At 37.6% G+C, this 18,204-nt stretch overlaps 1 protein-coding gene across 3 annotated transcripts in view; it reads left to right on the top strand.

The window, feature by feature from the left end:
* The window catches only part of LOC105392983 (protein kinase C and casein kinase substrate in neurons protein 1), an 87,335-nt gene that overhangs the window by 56,696 nt on the left and 12,435 nt on the right, over positions 1 to 18,204 (top strand). For all 3 annotated transcript variants that reach the window (XM_048625325.1, XM_048625326.1, XM_048625324.1), the window contains 2 exons: positions 619 to 810; positions 17,759 to 17,985. In XM_048625325.1, coding sequence (XP_048481282.1) covers positions 619 to 810; positions 17,759 to 17,985 — 419 coding nt within the window. The remainder of the gene's footprint in view (positions 1 to 618; positions 811 to 17,758; positions 17,986 to 18,204) is intronic.

Raw genomic sequence — 18,204 nt, 5'->3', positions numbered from 1 at the left:
GTCATATCTGCCGAGGATCCGATAACCGTTGGGGTGGACGAGTTCTAGAGTAGAGACCTCGAACATACAAACGTAGCGTGGAACGCCCTTAGGTGTGTTATGGCTGGATGTGGAAGGCCGAGGAGCGAGTGTTGTGGCGCACGTTGGGAGATGCCTATCCAGCAGTGGATTATTATTGGCTGATGATGATGATTATGATATACTAAACCGAAAAAAGTTATTAAAAGGGCACTTCGTTAAAAAACAATTACGAGCTTCAGAAAAATATATATTTGGTAAAAAGTTTCTGTGGAAAACCTAAGTTTTTTGTGAATGTGAATGTTTTATTAAAACAAAAATAGTTTAGAATGACCTTCTGATTCTCATTTTTTCAGCTTAGTATGCCCTTTTTGCAGCCCCTGTGTAAATATTTTACGCAATCGAAGTTTCAATAAGTGTCAAACAAATAAACGCAAAACTTCAAGCTCATATAATTACTTAAATTGGGTTTTCATTTTGATCTCTGGTCAGGGAAATTTTCTGTAATGGTCAGGGAAAGTCAGGGAAAAGTCAGGGAATTTTTTGTAGCATTCTGAGTGGACACCCTGATTAACTAACCTTTTCCTCTCCTTGTTCCAGTCAATGATAAACCAACTCAAGGAGCGTAAAGAAATGGACGAGGCGTTCAAGAAGGCGCAGAAGCCGTGGGCCAAGCTGCTGCAGAAGGTGGAGCGCGCGCGGCAGGACTACCACATGGCGTGCAAGCAGGAGCGCACCGCCTGCAACCAGGAGAGGAACGCCGGCGGGGACAGCTCCTTGAGTCCTGACCAGGTGAGTTTGCTCCTAATGTAGCATGAGATGGAAGGTTCGGCGCCAAATGTTGCATAAGTCGTAAGGTTTTGCTCCATACATAGGACAAAACGTAAAGCCAAATTATAAGCATGGTGAAACGAGTTTCCAACTCTTCGGTTTTATTGGGGTGCAAGAAACGAAACCAATGGGGATTGGGGTGCGCGTAGGAGTCGCCTCGACTGATGTCACCTATTTTCTATCCCGGTACACCCTTAGCTATTCTGACTCTTGTTATCGCGGTGAGGAACCCTAGTTTAGCACCAGTGTCTGTCACTGACAAGCTAAGAAGATGCATAGTGATGCATTTTTCCCCTTCTGACGATTTAGACAATATGACGCGGTCCAACTTTCTCAACTGGGTGATTCAGCGTTCAATTTGGGTCGTTTCTGCAAACGGGCATTTCCCGGACATGTGCATAATTAACTGAGCCGCGGATGGAGGTCGCTCGCCGCCGGCTCACGAGTGAATCAGCTGATCCGGGCTGCATACCTAGAATGTTTCTTACAAACTTCTCACTAGTATATGCAATAGTTTGCGATATAGCAGTGACACAGCTTCTACGCCAGAGTAGCTCATATAAGCTACTTATAACCTGGATTTCCAAGGGGAAAACCTTTTTAACTCACGGGAAAAAGCTGACCTACCTTATTTAAATATTATATCTACCTATTTAGGCGAAAACTCTTAGTTATTATCCTCGTAAAGTATCCGGTTATCACAGTGTAGTTATCAGGCCGCTGTAATCAGCACATTCCGCCCGAGTGACGTCACCGCTAATCCCAAGATTATGTATCGCTTATTACTTCAGCCGTGAGTTTTAGTACTGTGTAGGAGAGTCGCAGGTCATGATAGTTTTGGAGAAGTATGGTAGTAATATACTTAAATATACCCGCATAAATATATACGACGACTACAATGGTATCCATTATAAAACATAACATAAAAATATACGTAAACACGAATTGAGAATCTTCTCCTTTTTTCGAAGTCAGTGAAAATATACTTTTACCAAAGACATAAAATTTAGCTCCGGAATACACTTTATTGATATATTTTACAAAATCGTTTACACCAAGTTTACAACCAGCAATATCGATTACATCGATCGATCTAATTATAATGGTTCTTTGAGGCCGAAGTTTTGTTGACCTAATAATGTCTACTGAAATATCCATCCACTAGACACTAGGCAGGTGTCTAGAATTAGTTCTGTTCAATATTTCACCGGCCGCAGCCATGGCGGTACATTTTACAGCAAACACAGTAAGGGGGTCACTTTAGCTAACTAAAACCGGCCAAGTGCGAGTCGGGCTCGCGCACAAAGGGTTCCGTAGCAGCAAATATAATTTACAGTTAAATCAACCTATCTCAAAAACTATAAGAGATACTTTGATCAAACCAAAAATCGTTGAAAGAGTTAATTAGCATGCATCACCTCTATTTTTTTTAGAATTTTATACCCCGTAGTTATAAAAATAGAGGGGGGGGGACATACTTTTTACGACTTTGAGAGCTGATATCTCAAAAACCGTTCACTTTAAGAAAAATGTTTTTTAGAAAACTTTATATCATTTTAAAAGACCTTTCCATTGATACCCCACACGGGTATGTACATCGAAAAAAAAAATTTCATCCCTCAGTTACATGTATGGGGGGCCCCACCCCCAATTCTTTTTTTTACTATTTAGTGTCATATTTTTGTAGCGGTTCATACAACACATATTCCCATCAAATTTCATCACTGTAGTACTTATAGTTTCCGAGTAAATCGGCTGTGACAGACGGACAGACGGACAGACGGACATGACGAAACTATAAGGGTTCCGTTTTTGCCATTTTGGCTACGGAACCCTAAAAACGAAGTTTTGAATCGCTGCTGCGGTAATCTCGACTCTATCTCGTTGTATTAAACTTACCGGTTGCATGAAAGCTCTCGTTAGTTAGTTTAGTCTAGATAGAGTAATACTCTAGGACTTACAGCCAATCTGAATGTTATATAGATTCGATTTCCGGCCGGACTACAAATTTTTGTTTGAAGACCAATATTTGTTCTCGGGTCTTAGACGTTTCCGAATGTTATTAGAAAGGGCCAAAAGTCTGCCCAACTCTCATAACAGTTACAAAATAGGTGTATGATGTCTTATTTATTGCCCATCAAATTAAAATATGAAGGTAAATAAGGTTAAAGTCAAAGTGTTACCTTACACATCCTCCACTGTACGCCTGGAATATTCTTTAGAATTTCATATTTATAACGTGAAGCTAGATTCAATATTACACGGTATTCATAAGGTTTCCCGTCCCTGGTAATATTTTATGCAAGATTCTGATTTACAGTCTTTTTACGTGGCTCATGCTTGTAGAATGTTTAGAAGAATAGAATTTAACCAATATTTTTGTATCGTTCAGAAACTGACCATTGGTAATTTTAAGTTATAAGTTTTTTAATGCTAAAGAAGTTGCTTGATCGAAATATATGTTCTTAAACAAATATCTAACGTTGGCACTTCCTGGAACGTCAATTTTCAAACTGTATTAACAAAGTAACAAGTTGATAGTATAATAGTAGAGTCAGTTCCGCAGTGCCACTGACAACTCGGTGAATAAGTTATAGCTGATGGATGATACTAGGCCAGCGGTTCAAAGTTCTCACTCGGTCGATACACTTTACGTTTTACGTTTAGTTTAGCAATAATATGTGTGTGAGAGTGTAATCGTTTTTTACCCTCTGAACACTTGGTCCGACTGCTTAGTCCGACTGATCGGACCAAGTGAACTTTTTTTTCCTATTGGTTCGAATCATCGGATGAATAGGAAAAGTGAGTCCACCTTGTCCGACCGATCGGATCAAGTGAACTATTGATCCGAATCATCGGACGAGTAGGAAACGTGAGTCCACTTTGTCCTCTCTGCTTAGTCCCCGGTTTTTTTCAATTTGACGAAGCCTGGAACATCAAAGTGCAAATCACACATACCTATATTATGCTCACGACTGTAATCCCCGAAGCGGTAGTCAGAGGTGACTCGCAAGCGAGACACCCGCTTTTCGCTGTACATTTGTACTCAAGTGATAGGTCGCGAGCCATATCGCCGTAAGTGTATATCGTTAAGGATATATCCCCAACCCTCTTTAATTAAATTTGATGGCAAAAAGGGTATAGCTACAATTCTTTTGCTACTTTATTGCTTTGTAATTTTGTACTCCTTAGAATAAACTTATCAGTAAAGGTTATTAAACCTGCTTAGAAAATGCATTTTAGACAGGCTTATTACTCTTAATATTAGAAGATCAATTCAATTCAAACCTCGTAGGAACATCAGTTGACAGTTCATGTCAATAAAATAATGCACGAATATAATTTATTTATTGAAATATATTGATGAGAACAGGCATGTTTAAGTGAAAACTATAAAATGTCCGACGAACAATTACTATTCATTAGGCGCAAAGGCGGTTTAGTATTACTATACGGTGGAAGACAATTCTACCGCAATAAAACCTATAAAAATGGTTCTGCAGTTTGGGTCTGTAGAAATAAGAAGACTGAAGGATGTCATGGATCCGTAACTTTAGAGGTAAGTTCTTTTCTCTGCAAATGTAAAACTATAGCTAGTCAAATATCTTTTAAACTTTTTTGGTGGAAATGGTTGTGTGCGTTACTCGGGAGTAATATTTGCACGATTGCAGCATCTCGGAATGGACAGATCGGATAATGATTAATGATAGTTTTTTTACATTTAATCTGGATAATTTGTTATAATTTGGTAGTATTATCGAATATTTATTTTACAGGGTGACAAAATTCTGAAACAAAAGGAACACAAATGTGACACTAACATATTTAAAAATGATATCGACAAGCAAATATCATTAATGAAACAAGCAGCAACTGATACATTAGAACCGATCAAAACTATCTACGATGATTACGTGATTCCTTTAAAAGACGCTGGCGTTGATATTATTTCAAAAATACCACCGTATACTTCTTTGAAAACTACACTATTCAATCAACGAAGAAGAGGCCTTAATGTTTCTAAACTAGCTTTTAAAAGCCCTATGGAGGTAGAGATACCGGAGAAATTTGAAACATTTGTCTTGGGTGATTATTGTGATAACGAAACTCGCATAATATTATTTTGCTTTGATGAAACGAAAGATTTATTAATGACGTGTAATTCGTTCTACGGAGACGGCACATTTCACTCTTGCCCACCACCATTTGTACAGTTATATAGTATACATGCTGATGCTAGTTCGAGTTCTACTGCGTTGAACGTGATCCCAGTCATTTATGTATTGATGTCAAATAAAACCGCTGAAAGTTATGAGATCATGCTTAACATAATTAAGTCACAGATTCCAGGGTTCAATCCTGCTCACTTCATGACGGATTATGAAGCAGCATCTATGAAAGCTATACAAAATGTATTTCCACAAGCTAATATCAAGGGTTGCTTTTATCACTTCGCAAGAGCTCTATGGAGAAAAGCCAAGGAGTACAAAATCACCAAACAGCAAAGCAGCAAAAGAATCGTAGCCCTGTCCACAGCATTACCTTTCCTGCCATCAAATTCAGTGAAAGAGGGCTGGGAATACATCGATAATGATATATTGAACGAACTCTTTGATTGTCCAGGCTTGGTCAAATTCAAACAGTACATGGAGCAACACTGGCTAAAGAGTAATAACTTTATAGAAAAATGGTCCATCTTTGGGACAAACATTCGCACCACTAACTGTCTTGAAGGGTGGCACTCCAAAATTAATCAGTTGGTCGGTAAAAAAACACCAAATCTGTTCAAACTTCTGACAATTTTACAAAGGGACTCAAAATTAAACGTTATAAAAATGAAGGGTGGTTTACAACAAAAAAGGTCAAAGGAAACCATTTATCGTGACAAATTGATAAAGACCACAAATATGATGCTCACTGACCATAAAATTCCTGTTGGATATTTTTTAGAACGCTTGGCCTGGAAAGGATCGTTATTTAAGTGAAGATTATATATAATATTATAAGGTTATGTATAATAGCCACGTTCTCCCGTGTCCAATAACCGTTGATGGCATGACCCTAGAAGTTGTTTAACAATATGTCTACCTTGGACAGACTCTGCAGCTGGGTAGAAACAACTTCCAATCAGAGGTCAATAGAAGAATACAGTTGGGCTGGGCAGCATTTGGCAAACTTCGTCAAGTCTTCTCGTCGCCTATACCACAAAGTCTCAAGACGAAAGTCTTTGATCAGTGTGTCATACCGGTTATGACCTATGTTCTGGAGTGGAGGCCGCGACTAGGCAAACGTAGTCGCCCTCCGGCTAGATACTCCGGCTGAATACGATTGGATGCGGAAAGCTAAAGATCGCATCCAGTGGCGTGCTTTGGGAGAGGCCTACGTCCAGCAGTGGACTGCTATAGGCTAATGATGTAATAAAGTCTCACTGTTGTTCTCTTTTTTGTTGTGCTTAGAATGTTTTTAGTTTATGTTTTTTAACCTATAGTTCTTAAGTTAGCTAAAGTTCCGAATAAAGTTTTGTTTGATTTCTAAAAGTTGTCTCACTATTCTATTCTATTCTATTCTATTCTATTCTATTCTATTCTATTCTATTCTATTCTATTCTATTCTATTCTATTCTATTCTATTCTATTCTATCCTATTCTATTCTATTCTATTCTATTCTATTCTATTCTATTCTATTCTATTCTATTCTATTCTATTCTATTCTGTTCTGTTCTGTTCTGTTCTGTTCTATTCTATTCTATTCTATTCTATTCTATTCTATTCTATTCTATTCTATTCTATTCTATTCTATTCTATTCTATTCTATTCTATTCTATTCTATTCTATTCTATTCTATTCTATTCTATTCTATTCTATTCTATTCTAAAAGTTTTAGTTCTTTCTGTCCGACTCCGACTACTTGGTCCGATCAGGCGGACCATAAGTTCTAATTTCAAAGTAGTAATGATAGTCCGATTCATTAATCGAACCAATAGGAAAAAAAAGTTCACTTGGTCCGATCAGTCGGACTAAGCAGTCGGACCAAGTGTTCAGAGGGGTTTTTTATAGGATCCGGCTCGAAGGACCATGAAAAGGCTTGGTAGCCTTATGATCGGATCGCTGGTAGTAGAAGTAATGTTTGTTGGCATAAGAAGAAAGGTTATTAACATGTAAGAAATCTTAATATCGAGATACACAGATTCCGGCATAGTGACATCTATTGATACCTATTTGACAACTGAACATTTTATAGGATCTACAATTCTTTAAAAACTTTAACTTGTTTTAATATTGACGATTTACTTAAATCTCCTCTAACGGCTTAAATCCTATTTTTCCACACCCTGTATCATGCAGTATTTGTTTTTGTCCATATCCGCGTCGTGTGGTCTGTTTTCGTTTGTTGGTCTCTCTCCTAGATCAATATGTGTTGTTTGACAAAGACCCACACCATTTTCTTTATTATATTTACTTTAAATAACCGCTCACTTCCATTATGATCAGGGCTTTGATTTATGGCATTTTTGGGAATATCTACCTAATAATATAACTATTCATAGTTCCATCCTTATCATGTTAACTGTTACTATTAATAAGGCTTAAACCCTGTTTCTCATTGGAGCAAATCTACCTAAACATTGACATAAGTACTGCTTAACAGTCACTTTAGATTTCAGCCAGCCACAGCGCTAGATTTCATTCTTAAATTCTTAAAAAAAAAACAATATATATGCTATGGTATGAGTTATATAATCGGACGACAATTCGTTACATCACTAGATGCCATGAAATTCATTACGGAAGGACTCCCCTGCCTCTGAAACTTTCCTCCATAATAGCCGTAGTTATAATATGTATTCTTTTGTTCGCTGAAAACAAGAAAATTGCTTCATTTTTTTATTGCAGGTCTTTATGCACAAAAGGAAAATATTCAGCCACAAAAGAATAAGAATATTAAGTAGAAGTATAAAGATAAAGAACTTCGTATAAATGGAATGGTTTAGGTTCTTTCATCCGATGCGCTGTGTTTAATCTAACGGACATAACACTAAGTATATTCTGGAAGTTATTCGACTACTCAGTAACTTGAGGCGGTTAAGAGGTCCTATTAGCCAAACTTAAATAAAGATACGGCTCCATTACTATTCAAAGAAAACATTGAAAATGGTACACCAATAATTTAGCCCAGAAAGGCGAGACCCGTAAGTACTTACAACTGGACCCGGCTGAGGTGTTTGTCATCTCAGCTATTAAACAGTCGTTAGAAAACTAGACTCGTTTGACCCGGCATGTTGACCCTTAGGGATTGAACAGTCAATAGTTGTAATAGGATGGAGGATGAATGGGTAAATGAATACTATGCGTGGAACTTTACAACGAAAGTTGTTTTATGTTAGTTTACCGAATTACATATAAGGAAATTTAGGTAACATATTGGTTGTTGAAATATACGAGTTCTCGGTTGTAGACCGAGAAAAGGCAACTTAGCTTGGGACACCTGCTGGTTGTAGCTTTATGGAAAGGTCCATCACAATCTAGACAAACAAAAACGAATATCAGAATTGTTGATGAACATTAACAGTGTAAATAGTCATTATTTTAAAACGTTATCTTCTTTAAACAACAGGGTGTTATTCCCAATAACCTTACCCCCCGTGGCACGGTTGGGTAGGCGCGCGGGTCGCACTTCACTGCCTTCCCCCAACTAACCGAACACTTTGATCCCGCCGCTCCTTTTAACTTGCCTCGTTTGTGAATTTGTAATCGATCTCTTGAATTTTCAGAATGTTCTTTAGTAGATTTAAGAATACATGTATCGCGAATATCTATTTTTTTTCTGAGAGGATTTTGATGTTTTTTTTGCGTGTTGGTCGTAAACCTATGTCCAGAAGTGGAGTATTACTTATTTGGTTGGTGTTTTGGGTCATTAAAGCGAAAAGCTGAACCGATTTCGGTTTTCAGGTGTTTTCATAGACAAAGCTTTCTTAGGGGTTTACACTTCGGTTTTGTTACTGTTATTACTTTAGACTCGGTATAAGAGAATAATTGATTTATGTTTCTTTGGCTCCAAGTCCGCTAGGAGTCGTAAAAGTGAAATAAAACCCTTCTCTATCGCCCCCAGGCTTTGGTACAGACTTACGTTTGTTTTATTCGCTGTAAAACATTTTAATGTGTTTCTTTTCTTTCTTGAAAAATGCAACTTATCTTTCTTTTATAGTTTCTGAGCATAACAGTGTCAGGACACTGTGATCTTGTCTATGCCTCATCATCATCAGCCATAGAACAACCGGACTCGGCTGTATGATCAGCCAATATACACAGACACCTACACATCTAATTAAATCAAATCTAATTACACCGAATTGTATCGAGCACTAAATAAAATCATACTATGTATCATTACTTTAACTTAACACTGTTCAATATCAATATGCACCAACCATCTTGTATATTTGGCTGATGGTTAAATATTCAACTACTTACTGTTGTTTAGATAATATTTTCATAACTGTATGTAACTATAAAACTTATAAATATCTTGAATATTGCGACTTTGTCTATCGTCCTCGCTCCTTAAAGCCATGGCCCGCCAGCCCTGCGCCATTGTCTAGCAATCATTGCCACTTATCATCACCATCACACGCATATTGTTCGACTAACGTTATAGACCTCTCGTTAATTTTATACAATGGTTTTTTATCATGGGTTTGTTCTTGAATTTTTGCTTTTGAAAATACATATGTAGCTTAGGTCAGGTTCAGTTGCATGTCAGCCTTACGTTTATGTAATTTACTATAAGTAAATATGTACATTATACGTGAAATGCGAGAAGAGTCAAGTATTCCTCTGTAAATGTTCCTACTACGAGTGTTGAAAAAAACGTAAGGCGGTTCACACCAGTCGTCGTGCGAAATGCGTAGTAAATTTGGAAGGGCTCCGGTAGTAATTACTGGATGATGAAACCCAAGCACAGAGTTTTCTGGCACTTGTTGACAGAGGCCTATGTCCAGCGATCACGACTCCTCCTCTCTAAAGCATTCATTATTTAATATGCATTACATATAATAACCCAGAGTAAAAATAGTAATTGGACAGTTATCCGCTAAATACTAATTGATCACGTTTTGGGCACAGCTTTCGTGACAAATTCCTCATAATGGTAAACACGAGGTTTTGTCCGTATGAATGTTCCGCGGAGTGTGTTTGATCAATCGCCACATGCCTGCTCGTATACGAATGCCTCGCATACCTGCTTGTTTTGCAGTTTACATAATAGTATGCCGTTATTGTCAAGGTCAATTGTGTATTTTTTCGACTAATTCGTCTTGGAATAGTTTTATTAGAGAATATACATTCCAAAAGTTACAGAGTAAATGTTATTTAAATTACTTAATTAAAAAACGTTATTAAATACACTTTTCAACTTCCTGACGGCCTAGTGTAAGTTTTTTAAAACCGATCGTGCTGTGAAAATCGCCTCAAATTTCTATGGCGCGATGGCGTGGCGTTAGGCTACTCGCCACTACTCGAACGGGTGTAAAAACTCACACTACATATGTTGTGGATCGTTTCCGCGGTTCAAAGTCACGTCACTCGTAATTTTTTCTCAATTTCCAAGTTCGGTTATGTTCTTGCATTTATCTCTGAGATAAATGTACATTCACAAGATAAGATTAGGTCGCATTGAGATCATCGCGTGTCTTCAGACAAAATGGTTGCGTGGTTTGGGTGATCAGCCGCGGGGAATAAATTACTGTGGATTATATTACGAGTACCAGTTATTATTATTATTATTATTAGGTACTAGTACTTACACTGCCAGGGGCTATAATCTACATCTTACAGATGTGCATTTTGTTTGGAAATTATAATTTTAATTTTTATTGTGTGATTTTGTGATAGCTCCAAACCGCCTGCTAAGCGTGGACATTTTGGCTATGACCCTCCACAGTATTTGGGAAAGGTACTGCAATGAACTTACGTGCTGTATGTTTGTTTTTGTTTATCGTCGCTATCGTTTTGAAACAGTAGAACAATAAAAATATAAATGTTTTCTTACCATAAAATGATAAACTCAACCTGTTGCAATGAAATAATTTATGATTATTTACTGACTTTAAATTGGTGGTTTAGCTATGTACAAACAATATTGCTGATAAATTCATTTATTATTCTCTTATCAAGTCGAAATTACATCTAGTCATAAACTACGTCCTACAACTTTATACGAATTTAAAAGACCACTGTATATTAGATAAACCGGTTTTGTAATAATTATGACATGAACACTTATCATTCATATTTAGATCAATCATTTGTGTCCATTTATATTTCTGTGTCACGAAGGAGTGGCCGAATACCCGAATCACCCTGTATATAAATTTGTACACTGTATTCTAAAATGTTTAATAGTAAAATAAAAAAAAGACCTAAGTTAATGTTAAACCAAATAATCAATTTCATCTGTCTTCAGTCCTTCACTGGACATGGACACTGGATATTTTTATGTCATAGAGCGCCACAACTTTATGTTCGTCCTGCCTCATACATCATTTCTCATTCTTTGAGACTTCTCTGTAAGATACCTTTACTATTTTGACAAGGCGTCGACAATCGCCAGAAGATAGGTATACCTACCTATTATTAACTCATATCAATTGAAGTCATGAAAATGGTACAGTGTTGAAAGCGGAGCATTGCTAGTGAGTTACAAACTGCCATCAGGTTAATGGTTATTTAATTTACTATGCTATAAGTATAGGGAAAGGTGTAGCTATCGTACAATGCATTTTCACATTATATACTTGTAAGTAAATAAGTTAAGTAAGTATGTCAGTGAGTACAGTAATTACATGCGGTTATATAACATTGTCGAGGACACGCCCGCCCGTGGTACACCTGTGCGGTGTGAGTGGCCCACACTCGAGTACTTTATTATACCTACAGGGTGTTCAAAAAGTGACTTGCGTACGGGGAGATTATGAACAGCTTTTGTTATACGACATTTGCGAAAAAACAATTTTCCTCACAGTAGAAAAAAAAACTATCGGGTATTTTATTTACGGATTTCCAACGTCGTAGAACAAAAGTCAGCCTGAGTCACCCCCTTTGGCTTACTATACCAGTTTTGCAACAGTAGGTATAGGTGACTTTTAAAGTTGATCAATCGAAAAGTCACTAACTGTACCTCTAGGCAACTTTTTCGCGTCCTGCTATGGCTAGTTTGTAAAATCACTCTGTGTAACTACGACTATAATTGCATATCCAAATGCATAGTAAACTAAATCCCCCGTGAATTTTTCAATCAATAATGTCGTGTAATTTCAATCGATAAATAACTGCAAACCTGTTCTGAAAAGTGAATTCAATTATTGTTATTTAAATAACAACCTTGGCTTGAAATGTAGATAATTTGTGATATTTATTAGCTATCTTATTAATTATTTATCGGTCGATATCTTTGTGATATCGAAACTGTATTTAGGTTATTTATTAAAACCTTCACCTTATAGCATACTTTTTATGAGCACATATCGATAACTATTAATAGCAAAACATTGTATACAATCTACAGGTTCTAATCTCTACTGATTATGAGCTTAAAATCGGCGAGTAACACACCGCTTGTTTATTTTATTGTTTCAATAAAAAAGGTAAAATTCATGTAACATGCATTGAAAATATTGAAATGCTCTAGCAGTTAGTTCTATGAATACGGGGATATGACTTTTCCTAATAAAACACGGTATAAAAAATAAAAACAAGCGCTTATACCAAATACGAAACTTGTATACAATCTACAGATTCTAATCTCTACTGAGCTTAAAATCGGCGAGTAACAAACCACTTGTTTCTTATTTCAATAAAAAGATAAAATTCATGTAACACCCATTGCAAATATTGAAATGCACACGCTCTAAATATGGGGATACGATTTACCCTATTAAAACACGTTATAAAATAATAAAAACAAACGTTTATTTATACTTAATATGAATCTCGCAAGTTTACTCGTGATTCGAGTCGAAACCACAAATCATCAGAATAAAAACTGTGCGGCCGCATCCGAAGAGAAACTGCGCCACCGGCACAATGCGAGGAATCCGTGCCTCGAGACGTGACGTCACACAAAAAGTTATCTGTGCTTGTGCTTACCACTGAGACAAAGCTGTGATATGAGGGTGCTAGTATTGTGTACATAGTACTAGACGGTCGAATAGCGTAGTGGTTAGTAGCCCTGACTGCTGTGCCGAAGGTCCCGGGTTCGATTCCCGGCTGGGGCAGATATTTCTTTAAAGACAGATATTTGTACTCGGGTCTTGGGTGTGGATTACTGTGAGAATAGCACCAAATTACTCCAAAACGGAAAAAAAAACTAGCTTAATGATGCCGTCCACTATATTAAAGTACATTTAATTAATTAAATTCATTTATTTCAGATAACTTGATCCATATTCAGTACATGTCATAAAATTCAATAAACAAAAAACAATACAATTAACAACGAGCACCAGAATTAACATAAGTACAATTTATCATAATTTAGCAGCACATCAGAATATTCCAACTAAAGTAGCTCAGGATGCATCGTTTTCGATGCGGACTGTAATGAACACAATTATGTCACAGTTCAGCTATGCTACTCGTACTTTACATGAAAGTCTCCCTTTCCACATCTCTGCTTTTGAACTTTGTTTTGTTTAAAAAATTTGCGGTCTTGTGCGTCAGCGCAGTGCAATCGATGTAACAGAGACAAGTGCCTGGAGGGTGACTCTATACTGACGAAATACTAACGAACGAGAGCTGTCGTGCAATCGGCACGTTTAATACAACGAGATAGAGTCGTGGCTTTCTCAGCGGCCCAGATATGCACTTTTTGATGCACTAGTGTATATTTTTAATTTAAGCCTCAGGGTTAAAGAGTACCCGGAAGTATGGAAGCTCACGCGAGTAATACCGATTCCGAAAGGAAGTGCGTCTGCTAAGTAGATGGGTACAGGCCGGTTGCTGTGTTATCAACCCCGGCGAAGGTATTTGAAACAGCTATTCAAAGAAATATGTTTCTCCAGGTACGATCTCAGTTGTCGGATGCGCAGCACGGGTTCCGTCCCGGACACAGCACCAGCAGTAACCTGAAACTGAGTTTTTCGTCATATAGAGTGACCCCCCTGTTTCACTCACGCACTGTAACCGCATGTATTAAGTAGTAACCACAGCTCCACATAGCACATTATAATGTCATCGCGAGTCGTAAAGGCCTTAGATTAACGATATAGGAACGAGATGGGGTGCCACATACAAAAACTGTGCGCATTTTCTTCTCTGTCAAACCGTCAAGTTCTACCTTTTTGTATCAATTAATTAAGACGCAAATCTTCTTACCGAACTAATTCAAAATAAGAGCACAGAGGTACAAGTGGTGTGTTATTTGTCGAGACCTTTCTTTTGCACTGACACTCCATCTGGTTCGTATATTGTTAATCTAACTTAGAGGCGCACCGTGAGATTTTCTCATTCGCGCCATAGACAGAAAAACGGTTAATCCAATTGACGTTGTTACGTGAAACTGTCGGCTGCAGCTGATTGGATAACAGACTTGTGGCGGGAATGGGGACCAATGAGAGGTGGATAAACATTAGGATTAACCAAACAGTAAAAAGGAGCTGAAGTGTTGTATCATAAGCTAGTAAGTCTAATAATCGTCCAAAGGGTGGGTTGTTGTATTTTTATTCTTGTTCTTTTTAACTAATCTTAATAACCCTAACAACGCTGAGATTAACATCTAATAACTAAGAAAAATATATTTACCAAGTCATAATTCATGAAGTAAGTCACCAAAAATGTGTGACATGCTTTGTACAAAACATTGCCATGTTAGCAATTTATATTGCCCCAGAAACGTTGTTCATCTTCCGTCCGCTTTGTTCATTCGTTATTTGAACCGCACACGTTTAACTATTGTAACACTATAGACAGAAAATAAGGGCTGTTACATATATGTATCATATTTTTGAAGGCAGATGCAGCTTCTATAACAGACGGATCATTCAATTCAAATTCAGCAAAATTTACTTTAGTAATGGTTGATGAAACAAGTTTTTTTTATACGAAAACTTCATTGAAAGTGAACCTAATTAAGTTTAGAGTTAGAGCTTACGACACCGCTAAAATTTACCATGTCACTCACATCACACCTGCTAGAACGTTATGTAGGAAATGCCGGTGAAATAGGAAATGGAATGTCACGGACGACGCCGCGCGACGTACGGCCGGGTGTCGCGGCGTCCGTTTGGAGACCAACAAATGGCTAAATTGTATGCTACAAATGTAGGTAGGTAGGATGTTTAGGGTTGAAATGAAACGTACTCAAGGAACATGTAAAAAATTATAAATCGGAGAAACGACTTAATCACTCGTTATTATTGTTTCCAGAAACAGTTAAATATGTATTCTTAAAACAAGATGTGATTTAGAATAATTTTAGATAGAATTTTGTACAGCTCAAATGTACCTAATATGATGCAAAGTTTAGTAGAAGTAGCCACTTACTAAAATATCATTTACAATAAATTCAATTTTATACGAAGGAATTTCTCCTTCTGAATAAAATAGAGATAATGTAGATAGCCATCGTATTGTTGGTATAGACTTATAGAGAGCCGCGCCGGCCTCGACTCAATGAAATATTCGATATCATTTATTGCAAAGATGTCACGAACATCTATCGACCTTTTTATTGATGGCCGCCTGAGATTCTCTTCTACCCGCTTCTGAGGTTGAGTATTGAAGTTATATTTACCAGCCATTGATAAATTATCGGTTCTAGTTCAATTAATTTAAAGTCGTATTTGAACCATATCCTCAAAAAATACTGTTATCTGGAGAAGCTATACATAAACCAGACAATGGTTTATGTACTATAATGTAAACTACCAATTTGTTAAGGTAAACAACGCTAAAGTAAAATTGTATGACCCCCAAATATGTTGTGAACCGTGATAATCCCCTGAGCCCCGACTTAGTGCTGTCCTCAAATTAGGCTCATAATCCGCTTGGTCACGGCGGTCACTAATTAATCTAATTATTCATTCATTTTCCTCTTAAATTTCCCCTCACTTTATAACAAGCGTTTAGATTCAGGTCAGAAAACCAAATATTTGCCTACACAGATATGAATAAAGATAATTTACGTAATCAGTTGAGTATCCTTAAAACCTACAAAAGGAAATCAATAAAGTGAAAAACCGTATCACTGATAGATATCAATCTTTCTGACACGCGCAAGTCGATATCCGTTATGGCAATAGTCTTCAAGGTCGAATTTCGCGTGCACTTGCAGGTTTCAGTTTGTGGTCTCTTCGCTTCGTCAGCGTTTTGTGATGGATGATGCTCGAGCGCTGACAGGTGGGTCACTCCAGGTTGAGAAAAAAAATAATAAGATAGTAGTAGAATACACATCATGATATACAAGAGAGACCAGCGGGCCGAAGCTTCGTTTTTCACACGCTAAAGTAACCCCTCAGGGGCGGGGGTGGGTAAGGAAGAATAGGAGGGGGGAAGGCTTTGTTCACTTCAGACACGTATTCCGTCGCTGCCTCCCTTTGTAACATCTACTTGTTGAAGGATACTGTGGTGGGTTTTTAATAAACGTTTCATTTTATACAAGTTTTTTTTTTGTTATTGTAGCGTGCGATGATGGTAAGCGAATTTTGTGTTTGTTTTTAGTTGCGCTAATTATTTAATGTAGGTATCTAAGCTAAAGCGTTTTAACAGCTACTGTGACTATAATAATCGGTTTTCTTATAGTCTCAAGAAAAAAATCCCCATCATCTTTCCAAAAAGAGGCAAAAGTTGCTAACAGCATTTACAAGGATTACAAAGTTTGGCTCGTCACATAAAGTACGTAAGAGTTGACGCTAGTTGAGTATTAAGTACATGCGCCCTTAATAGTCCTGGAGATGCAATTAGGGGCGCCGCCGCAGGAAGGAACTTCGCCCTGCAGCCCAACTCTATTACCAGCCGGTAATCTGATACAAAGTAGCGACAACCTGCCGGCGGACTGTCTGATTGCCTGAAGGAGAATTTGTGATTTTGCTAGATGGTGTTGTGTTTGGTGTTGTAGGCTTATGCTGCTGCTGCTACACGGGTTCGTTATCGGCGTAGATGAACGTTACTTTATCGCGATTAGCGATAAATACGGCGCTGTGATTGGTGGAACGCGCATGAAACGAGTTTATCGACGTCGATAAAGAAACTGTTTAGTGGCCGCTGATGGACGTTTAATCCACATTAGTTGATAGTTGCATAAGCAAGCTGATCTATTTCATGAAAAACCATTGTGTTATAAGAAAAAAATAATGAGTACCTACCTTAAAAACTGATTACGTATAAAATTTGCAAAGGTGAACTTACTATATGTAATTTTAGATTATAAGTAAAATCATGTTGTTATATGTACCTACTATAAGTTAGTGATGTTTTGTTTTAATGTTTAAATTCTTTGTGAAACTTTATTGGCTTGTGTATAAACTTAATGTTAGTTTATAAGTGAAATATTATAAAGCTGTTTGTTTCCAAATAAAGAAAATTTAATTAAATTAAATATCGAGTATAAGCCTTAAGACGATATGATTATATGCTCCTTTCCCCATCTAATTAGGTCATTAACCCTCACTATAAGCGTAGCAAGCAAAGTCTTTGTATGCCCTGTAGATCTAAAATGAATTACCAGTCTTATTTTACCAGATATACATATACCTACACTAATTTCCTCTTTTACTTACTGAGTCTCTAAGGCTGCGTTCGCAGTGGCGCCGTGTTGATTTAGTAGTTTGCTAGTTTCTTTACGAAATTTGTAGCATTGAAACGCCACCTAAACCGCATTATCACACTTCTAACCCACCCCAACCCTCTATTCCAGGTGAAAAAAATGGCCGAACGCGTCTCCAAATGCCGGGAAGAAGTCGGCAAGAACCGTGAGAAGTACCAGGCGGCGCTCGCAGAGATCACCTCCTTCAACCCGCGGTACATCGAGGACATGGGCGCCGTGTTCGACCGCTGCCAGCAGATGGAGGCGCAGCGGCTCACCTTCTTCAAGGACGTGCTGTTCGAGTTCCACAAGTGCCTCAACATTAGTCAGGACCCCTCGTGAGTGCATTGTTAAGACTGTTTTAACGCAATTTGAGATAATGAAGGTTGAGGATTTGTGCTTCGCAAAAAAGTCTGATCCCGACTCTAAAGTCAACAAGTGCCTCAACATAAGTCAGGATCCCTCGTGAGTGGCTTGTTTAGACTATTGATTCAACTCGAGATAACGTAGGTTAATGGCTAGTTTCACACCATAGTCTGTTAGATCATAACCAGCGA

This window comes from Plutella xylostella, chromosome 14 (assembly GCF_932276165.1).
Source record: "Plutella xylostella chromosome 14, ilPluXylo3.1, whole genome shotgun sequence".
In the NCBI taxonomy this organism is placed as follows: domain Eukaryota; kingdom Metazoa; phylum Arthropoda; class Insecta; order Lepidoptera; family Plutellidae; genus Plutella; species Plutella xylostella.
Note: the sequence above shows the minus strand (reverse complement) of the source record. Positions and strands in the feature narration are given on the sequence as shown.